We start from the raw sequence: 22,833 nt of genomic DNA on the forward strand, positions 1-22,833 counted from the left end.
GGAATAATTATATATATAAAAATATACATATATTTTATATATATAGAGAGAGATAGGCATAATATATATATATAGAGAGATAGGAATAATTATATATATAAAAATATACATATATATTATATATATGAGAGAGATAGATACAGATCTAGATATATAGAATATAGAATATAAATAATATATTATTTATATATTATATAAATAATATAAATATAATAATATTATATAAATAATATAAATATAATATAAATAATAAATATAACAATATAAATAATATACTATTTATATTTATTTATATAATATTTATTTCTAGTTATTTATTTAAAATATAATATAATATAATATAATATAATATAATATAATATAATATAATATAATATAATATAATATAATATAATATAATATAATATAATATAATATATATTGTAATTAAGTATGTTATAATAAAATAATATATAATAGAAATAATATACTAATATGATGTTATGAAAATACAATAAAATATATAATGTTATAATAAAAATAATATCGCTAATATGTAAATAATTTATGACCTAGGAATAATGTGTGTTTATTATGTAACAGGCTAAATAATTCCCATTACCTATGAAAATATTTTGGAGTACTGCTGTTACCTTAGCTGTAATTCAGACACTGAGTATAAAACACCTGGAGGAATCAGGATCTCTGTGCCAGCCCTTGCTTCACCAAACTCAGTTTATCATCCCTGCACCAGTTTCTAGGCTGCAATTATAAATAACAAAGGACAAATTCTCCGTTTCCTAGAGAAAATGGCACCTGATGGTTGTGTTAGGAACACACATTTCCCTGTCTTTTTGGAAAGATACAAATGCATAACTTTCTATGCTGATACATAACATTTCACGGTGAAATTCACTTTTTTTTTTTCCTTTCAATTGCCTGTGAGTGCAGCAAACTGAATTCCCTCAGGCTGGTGAAAAATAGGTCAGCAGTGTCCAGGCTTTTTTATCTTTTCTAAAGATATTCCTCCCTGAAAGGCATCTCCTGGAAAGGCTCACCAAATGCACCATGGATAAATTCAGATTCCTTAAAAATGGCATTAAAACTTCCACCCAGCTCCCACTGCCCTCCCAGGCACTCTGCAGCGTCCTGGAATACAAAAGGACTGTTTGGGACCCAAATATCAGGAAATAAATTCTTATTTTCAGTTCACAGGGAAATTCACTGGCCTCAAGCAGATCTTTTAAAGCTCTTTTTTCACAGTAAACCCAACTCAGACTGAAAGGAAACATCACAAAAGTGAACTTAATTCCTGCTAAATTAGTAAATATTTACGTTTTGCTTTAAATTATGAATAACTTTTTAAACAGTAAACCCACCTTGGACTGAAAGAAAACATAACAACAATAAACTTGATTTATGCTAAATTAGTAAATATTTAGCTTTTGCTTTAAATGATGAATAACTTTTGAAAACAAGCAGATTTTGTGACGAGGTAACTGCAGCAGTTGGGCTGTGTGTGGTTAATGATGCTCCTGTACCCCTCCAGACCAGCTCCAGGGGCTGCAGAATTGTTTTTCTGTCAACCTATAAATTCTTGAGTAACAACAAAATTATTGTGATTTTTCTTCCTAAATTATTCATATCTCACAAAGTACATAAGCAGGCCCATGAATCACTGAGCATGTAACAATCACATCTAATGGCATTTCTTCTTTTAAGGAAAAAATAAAACCAGGTTTGACTTTGTAATCTTGTTCAAAAATCAGTGTTCTAATCTGATACTTACATTTTAGAGTTGAAAGTTCCCTTGATCAGAGTTTTTGTCTGAAGGATTGCTTTTAATCATGTTTTCCACTTTTAATTCTATTAGGATTATTAATATCACCGCAAGAAATAAATTGGGTTTATAATGAACTACAGCAGGGCTCATAAACTGTGCTTAAAGTGATGCAATTACTTTCAAAATCACTCTAAGTTGTTTGTATTCGACTTTTTAGGACCTAAATGCAAAACCAACATCCTATTCTTTTCTAGAAATGAAATAAATCTTTCAAGGAAACTTGCAATATATGAGTGACAATATTTATTTTATATTCCCTGGCTGCAGTGCTGAAGCTGCCACTTGTTCTTAGGTGTATTTAAACTGAAAAATACAACCCAAAATTTAAATAATAACTTCTATTTCCAGAAATAGGGAAAGGAATCAAGACAACTCTCAGAATTATTAACTCACTTTTCTGTAGTGAACATGATTAAGGGGTTACAGCAAAAGCCAATATAAATTAAATGGCCACAGTAAATAATACATGAGGCAAAATCCCCTTTGTTTCAGGAAAAGTTGCTCCAAACCAGAGGCCTAAGGGCATTTAACTATTAAAAAAATACCTAAATTTCATTCAATAATAATAACATACATCAGGGAGATCTATAATTATGGTTTGTGAGGAGATTTAGGTCAACACACAAGGTAAGGTGAGGACAGATTTAAATTCTGCCCAAGTCAATGGAAGGTCAGCAGGAGAAAAGCTCTGGATATTGCTCCAGGGAAAGAGAGGGGAGCAGGAAAAGAGCACAAAAACTGATTTTTCAGACAACATGAGAGTACTAATCATAAATAGTATAAATAAATAGTATAAATAATATAAATCATAAATAATCATAAATATTTAGGAGTTGCAATCCAATCTTTAAATCCAGAATTAATTTACAGTGGGGGAAAAAAAGTTAAGAACTTTGTGTTGAACTGGGTCCACCAGCACGTAGTTCATCACCTGGTGATAAAAAGAGTGAAATTAAATCTACAAATATTTAAATAAAACAAAGGTTTGCATCAGCAGCCCCAAAACTTCAGGAAAACAAACAAACCCACCAATGTTTAAGCACAATTTGGAGACAGCAGCAGCAAAGGGCATTTCTTGGGGTAACTCATTAGCACCGTGCAGTCTCAGGTGAAACATTTATCAAGCATACAAAAAGGCCTAAAAGTGAAATATAGTAATTAAGAGCTGGGCTTTATCGATTGCAGGGCTTAAGTAATTTTTCAGAAGCCAGGTAAGATTTAATAAGTATAAGTAGTTAAAGATCCTGCCCTGGCTCTGCCATCAGGGTGTAATTGAGGCGCTAAAAAAGATCAGCTGAACGTGTGCTGATTACCACCTTATCTTTGAAAGGCAATTAAGCACCTCAATCATTGCAACAAGATTTGATTGTGCAGCCTTTATTGGACATTGATCTTTCAGCAGAGCAGCTGCATTTCCCATTAAGTGACAGCGGCAGAGTTTAACTGGGACACCCGAGCCCGCTGACCCGGCCCGGCAGCTTCAGGTGCCCGCAAGGATCATTCATATTTAAGGAGGTGCTACAAGGAGGAGCCACCTGATCCTCGGCGTTCCGTTTCTCTGGAGTAGTTAAGGGAGGTGAAACAAAAGCTCTGGGACGTCATCTCTGCCTCATTTAAACATCAGCAAAGAGATAATTAAGGCGAGGCTTGCAGGGGAGCTAAACTTTGTTTTGAATGGGAGGCAGAGCAGATCAAATCTGTCAGAAGTCAAAAGGGTCATCCTGTGGATCAATTACCCCTGAGTGCTGCGGAATTTTTTGAGACAGGGTGGTACAAATCCTCCTGGCCTCCAATATCTTGCATTCAGGCCAAAACCTGAGTGATAAAAAATAGAGAAGTTGGTATTTATAGCAAAACAAGAGTGGAAGTCAGATGAAACATCTCACCTTTGAAAACAAGTGGCTGGGTTTACAGCCACACATGATGAAAATTATTTCATGATTTAATAATGAAGTTAGCCCTGACAAAGAGCCCATTTTCCCTCTGAAGAAGTGCAGGCCCTCATGAAAGGAACGAGCCATCCCATACCTGCACTCTGCCCTCACACATCTCCCAGTTCATCCTTTAGCACCATCAACTTCCCCAGAGCAAGAGGTCCATTGATTTTCATGTAATACAAGAAAATATTACATTTGCTTAATTGTTACACAGTGAGATCATTGAACAAGAGATCAGGGCTCCATTTAATGCTGCAAGCAGCACGGAATTGCAGCAATCAATAGGGCAGTTTGTCAGGGATGCTCTCCAAGGAGCCCTGCCCGTCACTGCAGGCCAGGGCTGCTGCTGCAGCCATGGGAGAACAGGTAAGCAAAGTCAGCAGTGCCCGTTATCAGAAATCAAAGCAGCTGCAGGGAGGGGAGCTGCAGCTCCAATGAAGAGCTGTATTTATGGCCTGGTAATTAAAAACCATTTTATCAACCTTGTGTTGAGCCTAAACCTTTACAGCCAGGTATTGATGAGCTCTGTGGCAGTGAGTGAGCAGTATTTGACTTTAAACTTATGGGCTGCAGGGAAAATCAGCTCGAGGAAAATGCTAACTGCAATTTTTCTTATTAACGAGGCTCCTGGTAATGCCATCCCTGCTTCTTTGAGGCATTTGTGGCAAGAATATTCTCCAAAATTTACCAGTGCAAGCACTTCTCTGCTTGAAGTGTTTAGTGCTGCTTTTAGAAAAGCCACGTGTGTTGCTTCATTAAGTGGGAAACACTTCTGTTATCTGGAATGAAGTTAAGAAGTGTTTAAATGACATTAAATGTAGTCATAGCTTGATAATCATTTATTGAGGGAAGGTGATTACCCTTCAAAGCAGCCCCTACCCATTTCACATTTCTTTTTTGACTCGTGACAACTGGAATCACCAATTCCATCAGCAGCTGAGGGATTTGGAACTGGCAGCATTAATTCTGGCACTAAATCCCAGCACCAGCAGTAGATCCTGCACAGGTATCCCTGTTTCCATTAATTCCAGATTTCCACCATCCAAACAGCTCCCCAAAAGCTTTTTACTTTTGGCCAGGTTTCCAACTGATATGAAGTTGTTTTGTCATTGTTTGTGCCTAAAGCTGTGCTTGGTTGCAACTGGAGCAATCAGTTATTGAGAATATTGAGATATTCTTGTAGTATTCTTCTCACTCTCCCCATTAATTAAAAGCACCAGCAATTTGTGAATTAGCACAGGGAGCTAAATCTTCTACCTCACTTAGATTTTGTACTTACCTATAAAGCAATCAAAAGAAAAATAACAACACACATCTGGAGCTCAAGAATTGCAAAAGATACAAGCACCAAATGTAGTTTGGACATTTTATTTAAATATCATTTCAAGAAATGTGATACAGCCATTTTGCACTTGTTTTAGGGTGGGATTTTTTCCCCCCAAAGGTTCTTCCAGGTGATGGTGACCACTCAGTGCCAAGGATTTATTCAGACACAGTTACACCTGTGACAATTAATTCAATATGAAATATCTAGACAGGATCTACTACACCTGAGCAGCTTTATCTTTTAAGGGACATTCTGGAAATGTCAGTGCATTCAGAGTTTCCTTGCTCACAGGCTACAATTCAGTTCTCTAAGTTGATAAATGCATCTCTTTAATAAAATGATCACAAGTTTGTCCAGCAGCACCAGTCCCTGAGCTCCAGACACACCCTCAGAAATTCTAATTCTTCAACCTCACACCTGTGCACAAATAAATCTCTCACAACCAAAAAGTCCAGGCAGCTTCCTGAAACAGAACACTGAGTATGAGAACACAGTATAAAAACCAAATTTTTTAGGTGTTTTTAGTCAAAGGCAGCAGAGATTTGCAGCACAGAACCCACCAGAGGACAGCTATTCAGTTCAGTACATGGCTCCTTCATCTTCTTTGTTTAGGAAATAAATGGTGACCGGGCCCTGGCTGGTGTGAACGGTCTCTGTGACACGGGCAAAGAACCAGGAGCCAATTCCATACAGCAACGTTGGGATGCCTGAGGGGAGAGAAAAACACACAGAGTGAAATCCTGACTGCAAATTCAGAGCGAGGAATGGTGGCTCCAAAACGAACTGACAGGGAAAGTACCTCTGGAAAAGCTGCCTTAGAAATATGTGGTCTTTATTTAAATACAGCCATCAGTGCATCAACACCTCTCCTGCTGGCACGAGGCAGGAAGCACGAAAATGCAGGAATTATTAGAAAAAGAAATCAGGAGGAGAACAACATGAAAGAAGCAAAACATTGCCATGTACACGTGATTTCTAGAGATTAAATATATATATTTATCTTCAAATACTAAACCCCAACTCCCAAAATATCCACTTAAGTTATTGGGGTCTATGTCAGAGCAGAAATTAAAAAAATAGGCAGTGAATCCATAGATCAACATGAAGCTGCTCTGGGGAAAGTCAGTCAAAAACTACCAGCTCCAACAGAACTGCAATGGGCAAAAAGGTTTATATATATATATATATATTTCTATATTTAAAGTGACATGTTTTAGCCTTGCCAATTTATCCATCTATTACAGACAATATTCTATTTATGACAGATGAAGAAACAGAGCTGGATTTAGGCCCTGAGTTCAGAAACACCAAATTTAACATGCTTGAAGCTAAGTGCTTAAGCAGGATTCTGAGGGAAATAAATTGCCTTTAAAATAATGTTTTCCAATCATTTAAGTGTGAAACATGAAGGGTAGTTGTGAGAAAAACAAAGGTGTGACTGGGTGGAAGGAAAAAGAAAATCAGATTTAAAGGAGCTATTAAGAAATCAATCTTTGTGATTATATTTCTCAGTACATCAGCCTGGAAAGGTCAGAAAATTAAGAGCAGCAGACACGTTTTGAAAAAGTCACTGAAGGCTTGTGAAAAAAAAAAGTAAATTTTAAGAAATTAAATATGAAAATAAAGAATGCATGAAATGTTATGGCACTGGCACTGTCAATGCTGGCATTCAAATAAGCATTGAATCTGCAGCCAAAGTTCTGGAATAACATACTTCAAAACTTAACTATATCTACTTTTATATTAATAAGGTGCTAATAAAGCCTTTCATTACAAGGGTTTCTATTCCAGCAGCACGTTAGGATCCAAGCAGCCTGACCATCCCTGCAGCAGACACTGCCTGCAAGAGTTTCGCTCCAGAATTGCCCAGAGGACAGAGTTCCTCCCGGCACTCGGATTTCAGCTGGAAAACGCTCCCTGCCAAAGGCGAGAGCGGCTGAAACCCCTCCGGCGCGATCCGTGCCTGTCACAGGGCTCAGAGCCGCACCAGCCCGGCCAAACCCCCACAGGGCCGGGTACGGCTCTGCCCGGCCTGGGCACACGGCCCCGAACGCCGGGAGAGGGACAGCGGGGGCGGAAAGGAGAGAAGGGGAGGAGAAGGAAAGGGAAAGAAGGGGAGAGGGAGAGGGAGAGGGAGAGGGAGAGGGAGGAGAAAGGGCGAGGGGGAAAGAGACGGAGGGGAAGGGAAAGGAGAAAAAGAGAGGACAGGAGAGAAGGAGAGGAATGGGGAAAATAGAGGAAAAAGTGAGGGAAAGGAGAAAGAGAGGAATGGGGAAAATAAAGGAAAAAGTGAGGGAAAGGAGAAAGAGAGGAGAAGGTGAGGGATAGGGGAAAGAGAAGAGAAAGAGGGGGACAGGGCAAGAGGGAAGGTGAGGGACAGGGCAAGAGAGGAGAAGGTGAGGGACAGGGCAAGAGAGGAGAAAGTGAGAGACAGGGAAAGAGAGGAGAAAGTGAGGGAAAGGAGAAAGAGAGAAGGTGAGGGACGGGGGAAAGAGAGGAGAAGGTGAGGAAAGACAGTGAGAAAGGGAAAGAGAAGGAGACGGAGAGGGAGCGGAGCTGCCCGGTGCGAGCCGTGGTCCCGTCCCCCTCAGGCCGCCCCTCAGGCCGGACTCACCGGCGTTGAGCACCTTGAGGGCGGTGAAGAAGGCGTCCTGCAGCGCCAGGTCCTGCGGCGCGGCACGGGAGCAGTGGTACTTGATGAAGGGGAAGCAGCCGGTGCGCAGCACCAGGTAGTTGGCGCCGTCCACGGGCCAGTTGAAGTGCGAGAGGCCGAACTGGTCGTTGTGCACCGCGCTGTACTTGACGCAGAAGGAGGTCCAGTGGGGCAGGCGGCGCTGCCGCAGGTGCTGGCTCAGCACCTCGGAGGCGGCGGGCCGGGCCGGGGACGGAGCGCGGCCCCGCCACAGCAGCAGCGCCACGGCCGCGCCGTGCAGCCGCCGCAGCAGCGCCCGCATCCCGCGGGGCTCCGCGCCTGCGCCCGCAGCGCGCCTGCGCCGCCCGGGGGCGGGAACCGAGCGGGAATGGAACGGGAACGGAGCAGGAATCGTCCGGGAATTGAGAGAGAACGGAGCCGGACAACGGTCCGGGATCGCCCGGGAATGGAGAGGGAATGGCCCCGGAACAGAGCGGCCCGGGAATTGAAGGGAATTCCCCCCGGTCTGGGCCCCTCGTTCGGGAAGGACACTGAGGGGCTGGAGAGTGTCCAGGGCAGGGAACGGAGCTGGGAAGGGTCTGGAGCCCCAGGAGAGGCTGAGGGAGCTGGGAAGGGGCTCAGCCTGGAGAGAAGGGGGATCGGGGGGACATTGTTGCTCTGCACAGCTCCTGACAGGAGGGGACAGCCGGGGGGCCGGCCTGGGATCAGGGACAGGAGCAGAGGGAACGGCCTCAGGCTGGGCCAGGGCACAGCCTATATTCCATTTTTCTAATTAAAAGCTAAGGTTTTGAACCATTTAACATTCTATTTGAGAGGGGGGGAAACGTCCAGAAAACTGAGAAATGGAAACAGATTTTTTCTTTCAATAATTGCAAGCAATATCTCAAACTCAGCAATCTTAGACCATGGAGCTATCCAGTATGAACATGCTAATTAATCAGTTACTACCCAACAATATGCCCTGATTATTTACTGTACATGTGTGTAGAACAAGTAATTATTAATCATCACCAGCAACAAATTTCCCCTTCAAGTTCACCTCCCTGTAATTAATAGAGCATATAGTTTAGCTCTAATATCTTTCTTTAGTGGTGGCTGAGGATAGGAAAGTTGGAATGTGGTATTGTGCTGAAGGGTTGAAATAAAGTATTGAACCTTAAAAGTGATACAATGCTGTTGTGTTTCATTAATTACATTAATGAAGGTTGTCAATGATTGTAGTTCTTAATCTTTTGTTCTTCATCAATAGAATGAAATCTGGAATCTAAAATGAAATACAGAGGATCTGTACAATGTAACAGGGGGTGCCTCAGAGCTACAGTATCCCCTTGTTAAATGGATTTTATATGAAGTTTTAAGGATAGCCTTAAAAATGCAGGGATTTGTTACCTTAACCTAGAGGGAAGGTGATGAATTCTCCTGATCTTGAGGTGCTGGAGATATTCCAGGAAAGAGGGAGGGTGAACATTTCATTTCAGAAGACATCTGGAAGTTGTTGTGTTGATAAACTGCCTTTTTTTTTTTTTTTCTCTGTGCTCAGAGTTGTCATTCTAAATGTGGAAATGTGGGCTAAAAGCTTTTTTTATTTCTTTTACCCAGGGCTTTAAACCCAACTACCTAAAACAGGAGACCCAGTTTCCAGTCTCATCAGCTCCAGGTAACTCTTTCAGGAGAATGACCTGCTCTGTGCTGCACTGAATTCTGGCTCAAACTAAATCCACCAAGTGCTGCCAGTTAAACAAACATCTCCATTTCCAGCTCCGACTCCTGGGGAGCACAAATCCTTCATTTTAATTGTCTGCATCCTCTGCAGTTGCTGCCAAACCTGCTGGCCCTCACCTGCTTCCACGGGCATTCCTGCACTCCCTGCAGCTGAGCTGCCAGCTCCAGCTTTTGCCCAAACCTGGCATTTTTTGGGGCAGTTTCTGATGGAGCCAGCTCCAGCTTTTGCCCAAACCTGGCATTTTTTGGGGCAGTTTCTGTGGAGCCAGCTCCAGCTTTTGCCCAAACCTGGATTTTTTGGGGCAGTTTCTGATGGAGCCAGCTCCAGCTTTTGCCCAAACCTGGCATTTTTTGGGGCAGTTTCTGATGGAGCCAGCTCCAGCTTTTGCCCAAACCTGGCATTTTTTGGGGCAGTTTCTGATGGAGCCAGCTCCAGCTTTTGCCCAAACCTGGCATTTTTTGGGGCAGTTTCTGTGGAGCCAGCTCCAGCTTTTGCCCAAACCTGGCATTTTTTGGGGCAGTTTCTGTGGAGCCAGCTCCAGCTTTTGCCCAAACCTGGATTTTTTGGGGCAGTTTCTGATGGAGCCAGCTCCAGCTTTTGCCCAAACCTGGCATTTTTTGGGGCAGTTTCTGATGGAGCCAGCTCCAGCTTTTGCCCAAACCTGGCATTTTTGGGGGCAGTTTCTGATGGAGCCAGCTCCAGCTTTTGCCCAAACCTGGCATTTTTTGGGGCAGTTTCTGTGGAGCCAGCTCCAGCTTTTGCCCAAACCTGGCATTTTTTGGGGCAGTTTCTGTGGAGCCAGCTCCAGCTTTTGCCCAAACCTGGCATTTTTTGGGGCAGTTTCTGTGGAGCCAGCTCCAGCTTTTGCCCAAACCTGGCATTTTTTGGGGCAGTTTCTGATGGAGCCAGCTCCAGCTTTTGCCCAAACCTGGCATTTTTTGGGGCAGTTTCTGATGGAGCCAGCTCCAGCTTTTGCCCAAACCTGGCATTTTTTGGGGCAGTTTCTGATGGAGCCAGCTCCAGCTTTTGCCCAAATCTGGCATTTTTTGGGGCAGTTTCTGATGGGAAGCCACACTTGGGCCACCTTTAATCTTTTGCTTCACACTTGTTCTGTTTTTCTTCCCATCCATTTCACGTTCTGAATTCAATCTACAGTTCAAACAACTCTATTACTCTTTTAATGAGTGGGAATAAATAATCCAGTAGGGTGAGCAGAATATATTCCTGACTTTTTAACAACATTATAATTTCATTTTAAATCTGCAGCATTGCTAAACCCCACATTTTTGGCACCAGCAGCATGGGAGCTGGCTGTGAGAGACTGCAGAGCAGTTTTCAATCCTTCCATCAGCTCAAGGCTCAGAAGTGTTAGTAGTAATTAAAAACTTTCTTTTTCCCCCCCTCAAAATACGTTTCACACTTTGCACACGCTGTGAAATCCCTCTCACCACGGGAACTTTCAGGTCACTTGTTTCCTGCAAACACAGGTACAGTTTTCTTTTGTCGGGGCAGAACAAAGGCAGAGGGAAGTGCAGGTTCCATTTCCTCCCAGGACACTGCAGTCTATCAAGTGCCAGTGAACTAATGAGCCTCTCAGACCTTATGTTGTTCTGGCTTGGATCAAGGCTTCCTTTGCCTTAACCCTTTGCAAACCAGCTCAAGTGCAGCTAAATTCCACCTTGGCAAAGTCTCTGTGGGCTGTCCAAACCCAGCACCACGCTGATGTAAAACAGCAATAAAACCAGGAGTTAAAAAGACTCCTGTGGGTTTTTATTTGAAGCAGTAACCAGCATTTATGCAAATGTTTTCATCAGCAATGAATTAATTCTGTGATCAAAGTTGAAGAGAAAAAACACAGAAAATAATGTGTCATGCTGAGGGATCAAAGATCTGCTGTCAGGAAAACTGGGTGCTGATCTCGTGCAACTGCTTGGTCTTGTTTAGTATTTGTGGTAAAACTGGTTTGGCCTGAGCTTTTTGGGAATTAATCCCAAGGATATTTGCCATTCCTAGGACAAAAGCTCCATGCAGTGAGATCTGCTCTTCCTTGGTAAAATGTGGAGTGTGTTGTCTGGGATATTAAAGATTTGATGGATAAAGATGATTTTACAAATATAATGTCCTTTAACAACAGTGCAGAGAAGTTGTGACCAAAAGGGTCACCACTGTCCAAAATAAAGATGGACACTGCAAAAGTGATGGAATTCTGGGAATCACAGTGCAGGGAGAATTCTATTGATGAATTAGTGCTATTACTGTTCTTTTTGATAACTTGAAAATGACCCCGAAAGAACTGCTGCAGAAGTCTTTAGATAACAGCAAAAGCAGCATAACAATAGAGATGGCTCTGCAGAGGAATTGCTGGGATTACTGATGAAGTGGGGTTTAAATTAAAGCATTTACAGGCAAAAGAACCATGGAATAGTTTGAGTTGGAAGGGATTTTAAAAATCCTCCAGATCCAACTCCCCTGCCATGGCAGGGACACCTTCCACCATGCCAGGCTGCTCCCAGCCACAGAGATTTTCTGTCTCAGTTGATGCTGCTTCACACACCAGCTCAGAAGGAAAACCAAACCTGTTCTTACAGACCAGGAAGCATTTCCAGAAGCATAAGGAATGAGGCACTTGAACATTTTCTGTTAACTATTCTTTCAGAGCATCTGCTTCCCAAGGTTGCTCTTCTTCCAATCTCAGTTTGTTTTCTGCTGTAACTCCTAGAATTGCTTCAATATCTCGAATTGCCATCTGTAACAGATTCCAGGAATACAAGTTATTTAATGGGCATTATAATGGAATCCAGCAGCCAGGGTGCACAGCTGGCAGTGCCTGCCTTGAAGAGGTAACAGGGTTACACGGGACAGGATGCACCAATTAAATTTAATATTACTTTGGAGACACTGGGGGAAATTATTAGTAAATATGTACAAATCCCAGGTAAATAAAAATACAATTTGTACTCCTAATTAACTAACAGGTGTTTTATTTCACATATGTTCATGCACAATGGAGAAAACTTCTCTGTTTTATTTTTCCTCAGTGGTTGCTTTTCATTCCCTCATATTGAAAAATGAGATTTTTTTTGTTGTTGTTGTTGTTTATTCTGTAACATGTTGAAATTTAATTATGTCTTCCCCAAAATCTGTCATTTCACACTCTACTGAAAAATCCAGTCAGGGTGGAAAGAAATCTGCTATAAATTATGTGACATGACTGAAGATACAAATCTAACACAGCGTTCACCTTTCACAAAACACACACAGCATCTCGGGAAGTTTTTACAGAGTTAAAGCAAAGGGAGCTCCCTGTGGGCAGCTGAGCAGTTCTGTGGGATCAGAAGCAGCTTTGTGAGGAGGGCTTGGCTTGGTGATTCTTTGCTGGCTTTGCCTGCAGGGTGGGAACCTCCCCAGGGTGAGCCCCTGAGTGTGGGATCTCAGCCCCTCAGGACTGAGGTGCCACCGAGAGCACCCTTGGGGGGCTCGGGAGTCCTGGAATGTTCCAGAAGTGTCTGGGGGCTGGACTTTGATCCTACACAGGAGACGACACCTGTATGAGGACAGGAGGGTTTCACCGGGGTGAATGGTGAAGGGATCAGTTAATTAGAGGGTGAAACACAGGGTTTAGGATTTCTGTACAGAGGGGTTTAGAGAAGTAAGATGGAGGAATTGGGGCGTGTCCTGTCCTTCTTCTTCTTCTCCTCCATCTTCTTTGGTGATGGTGGCACTTTGGGATTGGTCATTACTAAAAGTGCACCGGGCAATAAGAATAAATGGTATTGGGGAAAATGATAAATATTGTACACGTAACCATGGGTATAAAGATAGGTGACTGTCCGGAGGGCAGCACAGTGTGCTCATGGCTGGCTGCTGAGCAGAGCTCTGTCGGGCCGAGAGAAAATCTTTTAGATAAACAATTAATAAACATAAAGACCGAAAGAAGAACTGAAGCCTCTTCTCGTCCTTTGATACGCGGCTGCCCCAAGGCCACCCCGGGCCTTTCCAGGCCCTCCAAACAGCCCAAAACCGGACACCTGAGCTTTGTCCTCCCCCTCTGGAATGGGCACCTCCCAACAGCACAGAAAATTGGGAACAAAACCCACCTGGGAAATGGGGTGGCAGGGAGAGGGTGGGAAGGAATGGATTAGAGGCTGCCTCTTAAAAGAAATGAGTGTTAATAATCCAAGCAGTTATTACCAACGGAGAGATTTGTTTCTAATTTAAGATTCTTACCTTGATGGTGTCCCTTTAAAATAAAGCAGGCAATTGTGACAGAACTGTGTGAGGCAGTGCCAACAGCTCCTTTGCTCTTCCAAAGGACACTCGGGAGCATTAGATTACAAATAATTTCACTCCCAAGGATGCCTCTTTTCAAAGAAAAAGTTTCAAACTTAAATTTAACTAACGGGTTCCGTGGGAGACCCACTACACTGACCCAGACACTGTAAACCACACACAGGCAGCGATAAAAAAGGAATGGTTTAGCACTTGCTTATGATCCAGCATGAGGTATTTGCAGGCCTTGTACAGAAATTAACCAGGATCGTTAGTTAATTAACACCTCACCTTAAAATTGGTCTCGCCTTGCATATTAGGTGCTGATATTTCTTGATGGATGATGAAGAGATTGCGAGCAAAGGTCAGGAGGACCCCCTGGAGATCCTCTCCGATTGTTCTGTTAATGATATCCAAACAAATGAGTTTACCAATGATTCCCTTCACATGCTTAAAAACAATCGCCCTCTCATTTGTGCCTGCCTGGTGCTGGAATTTAATGAGGATTTTCAATCTCACAAGGTGAAAATCTTCAGGGAGATATGAAAGATGAGGCTCCATTTTAACTTGTCAACGGGAAGGATTTGTGTAATAAATAATTTTTATTAATCAACTTAGCAGAAGTAAGCGGAGAGGTTTCAGCTACTCCGAGTAAAAGGTGACTGCTGAGGAAGCACTGAGGCAGCAGAACACTTGGAACAACCACAACACTTGGGAAAAACTTCAGCCTAAAACTGGGGAAAGGCATTTCAGCAGGACCAACATTCCTTGGATTGTTGTGGCTTTTGAGGCTCTGCTTTCCCAGGTCCACACAGACTCCCCACACCGTATGGAACAGGGAATTTCACTGAGGAATAACGTGCCTCATTCACTGGAATCGACCACAGATCTCTGATGGAATAAAATGGGAAATTCTCAGCGATGTTTCAGGTATTTCAGTTACTTTACAAGCTCCAACTCCTACAACCTTGAAAATAGTTCCCAGTTAAGGCTATGAAGTTGCACTGAAAATGTGATGGCAGACAACAGGAATCCTCTTTGTTGCAAGTTGAGTTTATTTCTTCTTTCTTCTACCAAAAAATCAGACTTTCCCTTCCTGCAGAGGCTTTTTCTGTGCTGGGAGATCGTCAGCAGATCCCATTTCTGCCCTCACTCTCCTTTTTCGTCCTTCCATGTCACTCATGCTCTCCACAACTCTAAACATTTTCATTGCCTCCCTCTCACAGAACAGCAGGATTTCTTCCAGCATCTCTCAGGATGCACTGTTTATCTTTTTCCACAGGAAAAAAGACATTGTTTAACTCACAGATCCTGCTCCCAAAACCTCCTTGTTCCTCATATTCATTACTTCTCTCTAAATGTAATTTCTTCCACCTGCTTCCAACCAAACCTAATTCTATTTCTCATATTGTTCCTTCAATTTGTGGAGATCATTTTGAATTCCGTTCCTGCCCTCCAGAACACTTGCAGGCACATCCAGCACTTGGAGAAGCTGTTTTGTTATCCAGGTCATTAATGAAATAGCTGCAGCACCAAAGGAATACAGAGCAGGCTGAGAGCACAGCGCTGCACTCCTCCCTCGTTCCAGCCTGTTTGGGCAGGAAACTTGGGCCAGAACAAGGTAAAAAGGCATTAAACTTCACCTCCTTTGCCTCCTGGAAGTCAGGCATTAATAATGGTGCCTGTATGAGTAAGGCTGTGCTGATCCATGGCAGGGATTGCTCCTGAAGGGAATGCAGCTCTCCGGAGCCTGCAGTGCCACCAGCCCTGGCTCAGCACAGCCTGGCCTGCCTTTATTGCTGAAATCCACCCAAAAACTGCCCAAAGGCCAGTCCTGGGAGAGGTCAGGGCCCTTTCCACTGGCCTTTGTCACTCTCTGCACACCCAGGGTGTCCCCAGCTCTTTTTCACTCTGGGTTAGGGACAGTCACCTTCCATCATTCCCAATTTGTGTCCCTGAGTGTCCCCAGCTCTTTGTCACCCTGGGTTAGGGACAGTCACCTTCCATAATTCCCAATTTGTGTCCCGGGGTGTCCCCAGCTGTTTGTCACTCTGGGTTAGGGACAGTCACATTTCCATTCCCAATTTGTGTCCCGGGGTGTCCCCAGCTCTCTGTCACCCTGGGTCAGTCACACTTCCATCATTCCCAATGTGTGTCCCTGAGTGTCCCCAGCTCTTTGTCACCCTGGGTTAGGGACAGTCACAATTCCATTCCCAGGCTGTGTCCCTGAGTGTCCCCAGCTGTTTGTCACCCTGGGTTAGGGACAGTCACACTTCCATCATTCCCAATCTGTGTCCCTGAGTGTCCCCAGCTCTTTCTCACTCTGGGTTAGGGACAGTCACACTTCCATAATTCCCAATTTGTGTCCCAGAGTGTCTCCAGCTCTTTGTCACCCTGGGTTAAGGACAGTCACATTTCCATTCCCAATTTGTATCCCAGAGTGTCCCCAGCTCTTTGTCACCTAGGGACACTCCACACTTACATCATTCCCAGGCTGTGTCCCTGAGTGTCCCCAGCTCTTTCTCACCCTGGGTTAAAGACATTCCCCACATCATTCCCAGGCTGTGTCCCTGAGTGTCCCCAGCTCTTTGTCACCCTGGGTTAGGGACATTCCCCACATCATTCCCAATCCATGTCCCTGAGTGTCCCCAGCTCTTTGTCACCCTGGCTTAGGGACACTCCACACTTACATCATTCCCAGGCTGTGTCGCTTCTGGTCTTCATACAACACAAAAACTGTTCCCTGTTTTTCCTGTAAATTGAGACAAAATCGCTTTATTTATTCCTCAGATAGTGGGAGTTGTAATAAATGTGTCACAGCAAGTACACACCCAAACTAAGGAGGGCTGGTTTGGGATTGTGTGTAAGGAATTCTTGCTCAGTTTAAATAGATTATTGTTTTAACTTATTGTAGAGAATACAATAAATACAGCAGTCTATTTCACAGCAATTCTTGCTCAGTTTAAATAGATTATTGTTTTAACTTATTGTAGACAATACAATAAATACAGCAGTCTATTTCACAGCAAATATTTGCGTTTCAAAGCAGTAAGGGATGGTCAAAAGTGTCTTAAAAATTATCTCCTTACACAGTTATTTTTATCAAGAAGCAGGTTAACCCCTAAAAGTCTTATACACACTTAAATTGAAAGAAAAATAGGTGTATGTAGCACTTGGGGACATGGTTTAGTGGTGAACATGGGGGCGGTGGGTTGATGGCTGGATGATGTTAGAAGCCTTTTTCAAGCCTAACAATTCCATGATTTATCACTTACATCGCTAGAAGTGGTTTTAGCATAAAAGACTTTACAAACAAAAACCCTGCAGGAGGAACATCACGTTTGTCTCAGGTTTCCTGTTCGTACCTGGGGGTCGAATCCGATGCCGTGAGCTTTGCAGGCGTGCAGGAGGAGGCTGTAGGAGATCCCTGAGAGGCTGCAGTGCCTCAGCTGGCTGCTGGCCACGGCACACCGCGGGCTGAGGAGGGCAGGCTGCAGGGAACACCAGTGAGGGGCACAGCCCAACTGGCTTTGCACCCAGGATTCCCCATTTTCACCATTTATATCAGAGCCCAACAGCTGAATGCTGAATTACTGGCTTTCCACCCAGAATTCCTCATTTATATCAGAACCCAACAGCCAAATGCTGAATTACTGGCTTTGCACCCAGGATTCTACATTTTCACCATTTATATCAGAAACCAACAGCTGAGGGCTGAATCACTGGCTTTGCACCCAGAATTCCTCATTTATACCAGCAGAATTCCTCATTTATATCAGAGCCCAACAGCTGTGTGCTGAATCACTGGCTTTGCACCCAGAATTCCAAATTTATATCAGAGCCCAACAGCCAAATGCTGAATCACTGGCTTTGCACCCAGAATTCCCCATTTATTTCAGAGCCCAACAGCCAAATGCCGAATCACTGGCTTTGCACCCAGAATTCCCCATTTTCACCATTTATATCAGAGCCCAACAGCTGAGTGCTGAATCACTGGCTTTCCACCCAGAATTCCTCATTTTCACCATTTATATCAGAAACCAACAGCCGAATGCTGAATCACTGGCTTTGCACCCAGAATTCCCCATTTTCACCATTTATATCAGAGCCCAACAACCAAATGCTGAATCACTGGCTTTGCACCCAGAATTCCCCATTTATACCAGAGCCCAACAGCCAAATGCTGAATCACTGGCTTTGCACCCAGAATTCCCCATTTTCACCATTTATATCAGAGCCCAACAGCCAAATGCTGAATTACTGGCTTTGCACCCAGAATTCCTCATTTTCACCATTTATATCAGAGCCCAACAGCTCAGTGCTGAATCACTGGCTTTGCACCCAGAATTCCCCATTTATATCAGAACCCAACAGCCAAATGCTGAATCACTGGCTTTCCACCCAGAATTCCTCATTTATATCAGAACCCAACAGCCAAATGCTGAATCACTGGCTTTGCACCCAGAATTCCACATTTTCACACCATTTATACCAGAAACCAACAGCTGAATGCTGAATTACTGACTGACTGTTCACAAGGGATGGAGGGACAGGACAAGAATTGGCTTCAGACTGATTGGGTGGGGTTAGGTGGGACATTGGGAACAAAGTGTTGCCTGGAATGGAATTCCCAGAGAAGCTGGGGCTGCCCTGCATCCCTGGAATGTCCCAGGCCAGGCTGGATGGGTTTGGAGCACCCTGGGACAAGGAAGGTGTCCCTGCCATGGCAGGAGTGGGATGGGATGAGCTTAAAGTTCCCTTCCAACCCAAACCATGCTGGATCCTGTCATTCCATAAATGGCTTTTTGCCAGTGAACTCAGCATGGAATAATAAGGCTCCATTTGGAGGAATTCCTGTTGCTCACAGGCTCTGCTGGACACAGACATTTCCACAAACCCCTGTTTGACAGATCACATCCAGAATTGCTCCATGAAGCACATTTTGGTGTTTTCACAGCTTCAGTGGTCCCTGAGCTCTGTGAGAGCACTGAATCCAACCTGGCCTTGGACATTCCAGGGATCCAGGGGCAGCCACAGCTGCTCTGGGCACCTGCCCACCCCAGGGAGGAATTTATTCCCAATATTTATTCCCACCTGACCCTGCCCTCTCTCCCCCTTGGATTAAGGTTGGTGCTGCATCAAGTTTAAACTCTCACCAGTGCCAGAAGAACAGAGATGTTGTTCTGAGGAGCTCTGAGCAGAGCTGTTCCAAAGCAGGGCTATTTTTGATGTCCCTGGGAGCAGGGACACTGCACATCAAAGCCTGTAATTTACAGTATTTCCCCTAAAATGATATTTGTTTTGACATTGACTCATTTAAGTTGACATAGCTGAAATCCTGATCTAATACATCTCTGCCTGAAAATTAATCATGTTTATAATATTCTGAGAATTAATAACACCCATTGCTCAAGTCATTAACTTAAAAAAGGAGCTTCCAAAATCTGTTTCTCTGCAGTAGGGGACCACAAATAAATGAATGCTTGATAAAATAATCCAAGCAGCAGTTTAACAAGCGTAAACTTGAATGTGGCTGCAATAACACAGAACTATTGTTTAAGGGTTGGCATCAGGTTGATGAGGTGCTTATTTCAGCTACAAAGCATGCATACACATGCATAATGAACTGCAGGATGAATTATTAATGTGTTGCTTATTTAGCCTCATCTGTCTAGAAGATAATGTATCCTAACTATAATGAGTGATTGGTTTTGTACATAATTACAGGAGCAGCAGTATCTAGGAAATTTGTTCTTTCAAAGAAGGAGTTCTAAAAATAAAATCCCTGCACAAACTGCGGGGCTGCTCCGTTTTATCAAAATCAGCCCTACCAGCATGGAGAATATCTAATAAATTAAAAGGGACAGAATCATTATTAACATCATAATTTTACACAAAGTGTTTTACTTAATCATTCATTACAGATCATGTGCAGTAAAAACATTTGTCTCTTGGTTTGTTTCTTTTTCTCTTTTCCTGGGAGACTGGAGTCTTGTAGTTAACTCTTCAGGAGATAAAAATCTCAGAAATATAGAAAGAATTAAAAATAAAGCATATAATAATAACAATTTATGTTAATTCTGACAGAATTTTAATTAAAAAAAAGTTGCTACTCGATTACTTTTCATTTCTAAAACTTGGACTACTGGGACTAATCAGATCTAATTTACTTCTCTCCAACTAAAAGTGGTTGCTTGACGAGAACAATGGATCAAGAGCTCGTTAACCTCTAAATTACAGCTCCATGACATTTTTGGAATGGTGATACATTCCCTCCTCTATGGATGGAAAAAAGGGAGCTGTGAATCTTCTGTCAAAATACGGCAAACAGCTTGTGTTGTCTGTCCATATGTGTGTGTACACAGACAGACATTTCTTATGCTGGCTTTGCTAAATACCCTTCTTCCCATTTTATAGAACCCCAGAATATTTGGGAGGGAAGGGAGCTTGAAGCTGATCCCACCCCTGCCATGGGCAGGGACACCTGGGGCATCCCAGGGTGCTGCAAGCCCTGTCCAGCCTGGCCTTGGGATGGGGCTGTTCCCTTTAACTCCTCCTGTGCTGTTCGCCCATGGCTCCGTTAACCTGGAAAACTCCAGGAGCAGCTGTTTAAAACCTGAATTGCTTTTAGCAGATTCAGCTCCTCTGGAACAGAACATGAACTGGGATTTCCATGCATGGTTCTGTTTGGGAGCACATCACTGCTTACAGGTTTTGTCCCCTCGTGCTGGACCCCTTGGCTTGGGCTCTCCTTTGCTCCCAGAGGTGTTTGCAGGAGGCTGGAGCCACAATCCACATTTCCATCTGTCAGGTACACCAGCAGCTGACTCAGGGCCAGCTGGTCACTGTAGCCAAGGTCAAGGTCTGTTGCCCACACCTAATAAAAAACAAAGAGAGGCATTCAAATAAATTAAAAAGAACAACAAGAAGAGCAAAATTCAGCAATTGTGAAGGAACATCTCTGCCCGGGTCTGTCCTGTGTGTTGGCATTCTGGTGCTGGGGCAGGGTTGGCAGTGATGGAGATGTGAGGAAGGAATTGCTGGCTGGCAGGGCGGGCAGGCCCTGGCACAGGTGCCCAGAGCAGCTGGGGCTGCCCCTGCATCCCTGGAATGCCCAAGGCCAGGCTGGACATTGGGACAGTGGGAGGTGTCCCTGCCATGGCTGGGGTGGCACTGGAGGGGCTTTAGGGTCCCTTCCTGTTGGGAATTTAGCTGCTAGAAAATGGAAAAGTACAAAACCATGGCTAATTCCAAGTCCGGCACCTGCAAGATAACAGTGTCCTTGGGCCTAGCTGTGGTGGGATAACAAACAGTGAAAGAGGCATGAGAAAAGAGACATGTAACCCCCCTAAGGAATGAGGAAGAGTTGATGGTATAGTTTAACCAATAGATTGCTTAGCTTACAGAATATTCATAAGCTTATTACTTGCTGTATAAGTGTCTGATGCTCTCTTCAATAAACGGAATTTGCTTATCACTCATATTGAGTGTCTGAGTCTCCCCTCACCGACAAATGGCTTGGCCCCGACAAAGGCCCACATTTTTTCTCTGTGACACCTTCCCACCCAAACCATTCTGGGATTCTGTGATTCCACAAACCACTTCCAAACAGGGACAGCCAGAACTCTAGTGTAACTTCAGAACTGATCCTCCAGGGAGGCTGAGGGAAGCACCATGGGTTGCTCTCCACCCCAATAACCAGAGCTTGCTTTTGCCAGGAGTTTTTCCCACTTGAAAAATCCCTGTGCCGACCCTGCCAGTGAGAGATGTTCTCACACACCAAGAGCTGCCCTGCAGAGGACCCCTTAAAACAAATCTCCCAGTGAACAACTCGCCTCAGCCCTGCAATGGTAAATGGACTCATTATAAGGATATTAAGGGGTCAGGCAGCCAAGGCCTCTTGGAAAAGTGGAGTTAATTTCAGAATCATATGCACAGAGTAATGCCCTTTGGATAATGGGGAATAAATCACCCCAGTAACAGTTGTTAATGTCTAACTGCCAAGTATCTGTTGCTGTATTAAATATCCTATTTGTCAACTTAAATATTTCCTGCTGCACGGTCTAAAATGCAAATTGGATGCTAATGGCTGGCTTTACTTAGTAATAGGGGAATGTTCCCCAATTATAATACTTAATTTTCTTCAATAATTTATTGTTTATCATCACTTCTGCGAGACAGGAGGAACTTTGCTGTCCATTTCTCCTTTTCCAGTGTGTGCCAACCTTTTCAATGAGCCAAATAATAATTATAAGCTATTCACATTGTGGGAGTGTTCCATTAATTTTGATAAACATTCTCAACAAATCTGTGTCAATATGTCCTAGATCTTGTCTGAGCTGGGTTTTACCCTTTCAATTAAAACTTTGCCCTCAGAAAGAAGTGACAGAGCTGAATGAGGGAACCAGGGAGTGAAAATCTCAGATATCTGAGGGCTGTTCACTGGCTCCAGGTGAAGGGTTTGCTCTTATTCCAGACCCTGACATTACACCTGACCTCAAAATCCACACCTGAAGCTTTGCTGAGCACAAACAGAGCTGCAGGAGGCAGCTGGACTAAAGGGGCACCACGAAAAAGGGAAAGCCAAAACATCTCTGGGACTGAAGTGAGTCCCAGAGCGAAATGCAGGGAATGGGCTGAGGATTTAACAGCAGCTAAAACATTAACAAACATTCACAGAGCAGCCATCGGCAGTGGATGAATCCATTCCCCCCACACAAACCCCACCTGGTCAGTGCAAACGACATTGTTTTCATTTCAGACGAGACAAACCCCAGTGATTACTCGAGTGATGCATTTCACAGCACCATTTCACAGCACCCAAACAAAGCCCCAGCACGCCAGGCTGCCTGCAGTGCCCAGGAGCTGCTCTGGAGCCCCTGCTCCAGGGAATGCTCCCAAGGAAAGGGCTGGGAGAGCAGGGAAGCACAGAAAAAGCTTTCAGCAGGGCAACCTCTGTGCTGGAAATGATGAGATTGACCAAATACTGGTTTAAGGAGTTGCTGTTTGCATCCAGAGGGGATTAAATAGTTTTTGGGTGTGATTTCATCATCTCAGCCCCATTCCTGCTGCTGCCTACAAAATGAAGAGTTTGGATCTACA

The 22,833-nt window shown here is 43.6% G+C and overlaps 2 protein-coding genes across 29 annotated transcripts in view; both read right to left on the reverse strand.

Moving 5' to 3' along the window:
- Positions 1-22,833, reverse strand: part of IQCH (IQ motif containing H) — a 74,688-nt gene that overhangs the window by 1,479 nt on the left and 50,376 nt on the right. For 11 of the 26 annotated variants that reach the window (XM_074549103.1, XM_074549105.1, XM_074549106.1 and 8 more), the window contains 5 exons: positions 20,441-20,608; positions 17,097-17,222; positions 16,422-16,483; positions 14,023-14,131; positions 10,157-12,208 (listed from right to left, as the gene is read on the reverse strand). In XM_074549103.1, the coding sequence (XP_074405204.1) occupies positions 12,107-12,208; positions 14,023-14,131; positions 16,422-16,483; positions 17,097-17,222; positions 20,441-20,608 (567 nt within the window). In that variant the 3' untranslated portion in view covers positions 10,157-12,106. The other 15 variants (XM_074549108.1, XM_074549107.1, XM_074549119.1 and 12 more) reach the window with 11 other exon arrangements.
- C11H15orf61 (chromosome 11 C15orf61 homolog) lies at positions 476-8,083 on the reverse strand. Of its 3 annotated transcripts, none has more exons than XM_074549133.1 (3): positions 7,701-8,083; positions 5,647-5,793; positions 476-3,637 (listed from the first exon to the last, which is right to left on the reverse strand). In XM_074549133.1, the coding sequence occupies exons 1-2, from the start codon at positions 8,038-8,040 to the stop codon at positions 5,666-5,668; spliced, it is 468 nt and encodes a 155-aa protein (XP_074405234.1). In that variant the 5' UTR covers positions 8,041-8,083; the 3' UTR covers positions 476-3,637; positions 5,647-5,665. The 3 variants fall into 3 exon arrangements, with proteins under 3 accessions (XP_074405234.1, XP_074405235.1, XP_074405233.1); XM_074549134.1 differs by lacking the exon at positions 476-3,637 and adding an exon at positions 5,112-5,549; XM_074549132.1 differs by lacking the exon at positions 476-3,637 and having other exon boundaries at positions 5,112-5,793; positions 7,701-8,081.

This window comes from Zonotrichia albicollis, chromosome 11, assembly GCF_047830755.1.
Source record: "Zonotrichia albicollis isolate bZonAlb1 chromosome 11, bZonAlb1.hap1, whole genome shotgun sequence".
Taxonomy (NCBI): domain Eukaryota; kingdom Metazoa; phylum Chordata; class Aves; order Passeriformes; family Passerellidae; genus Zonotrichia; species Zonotrichia albicollis.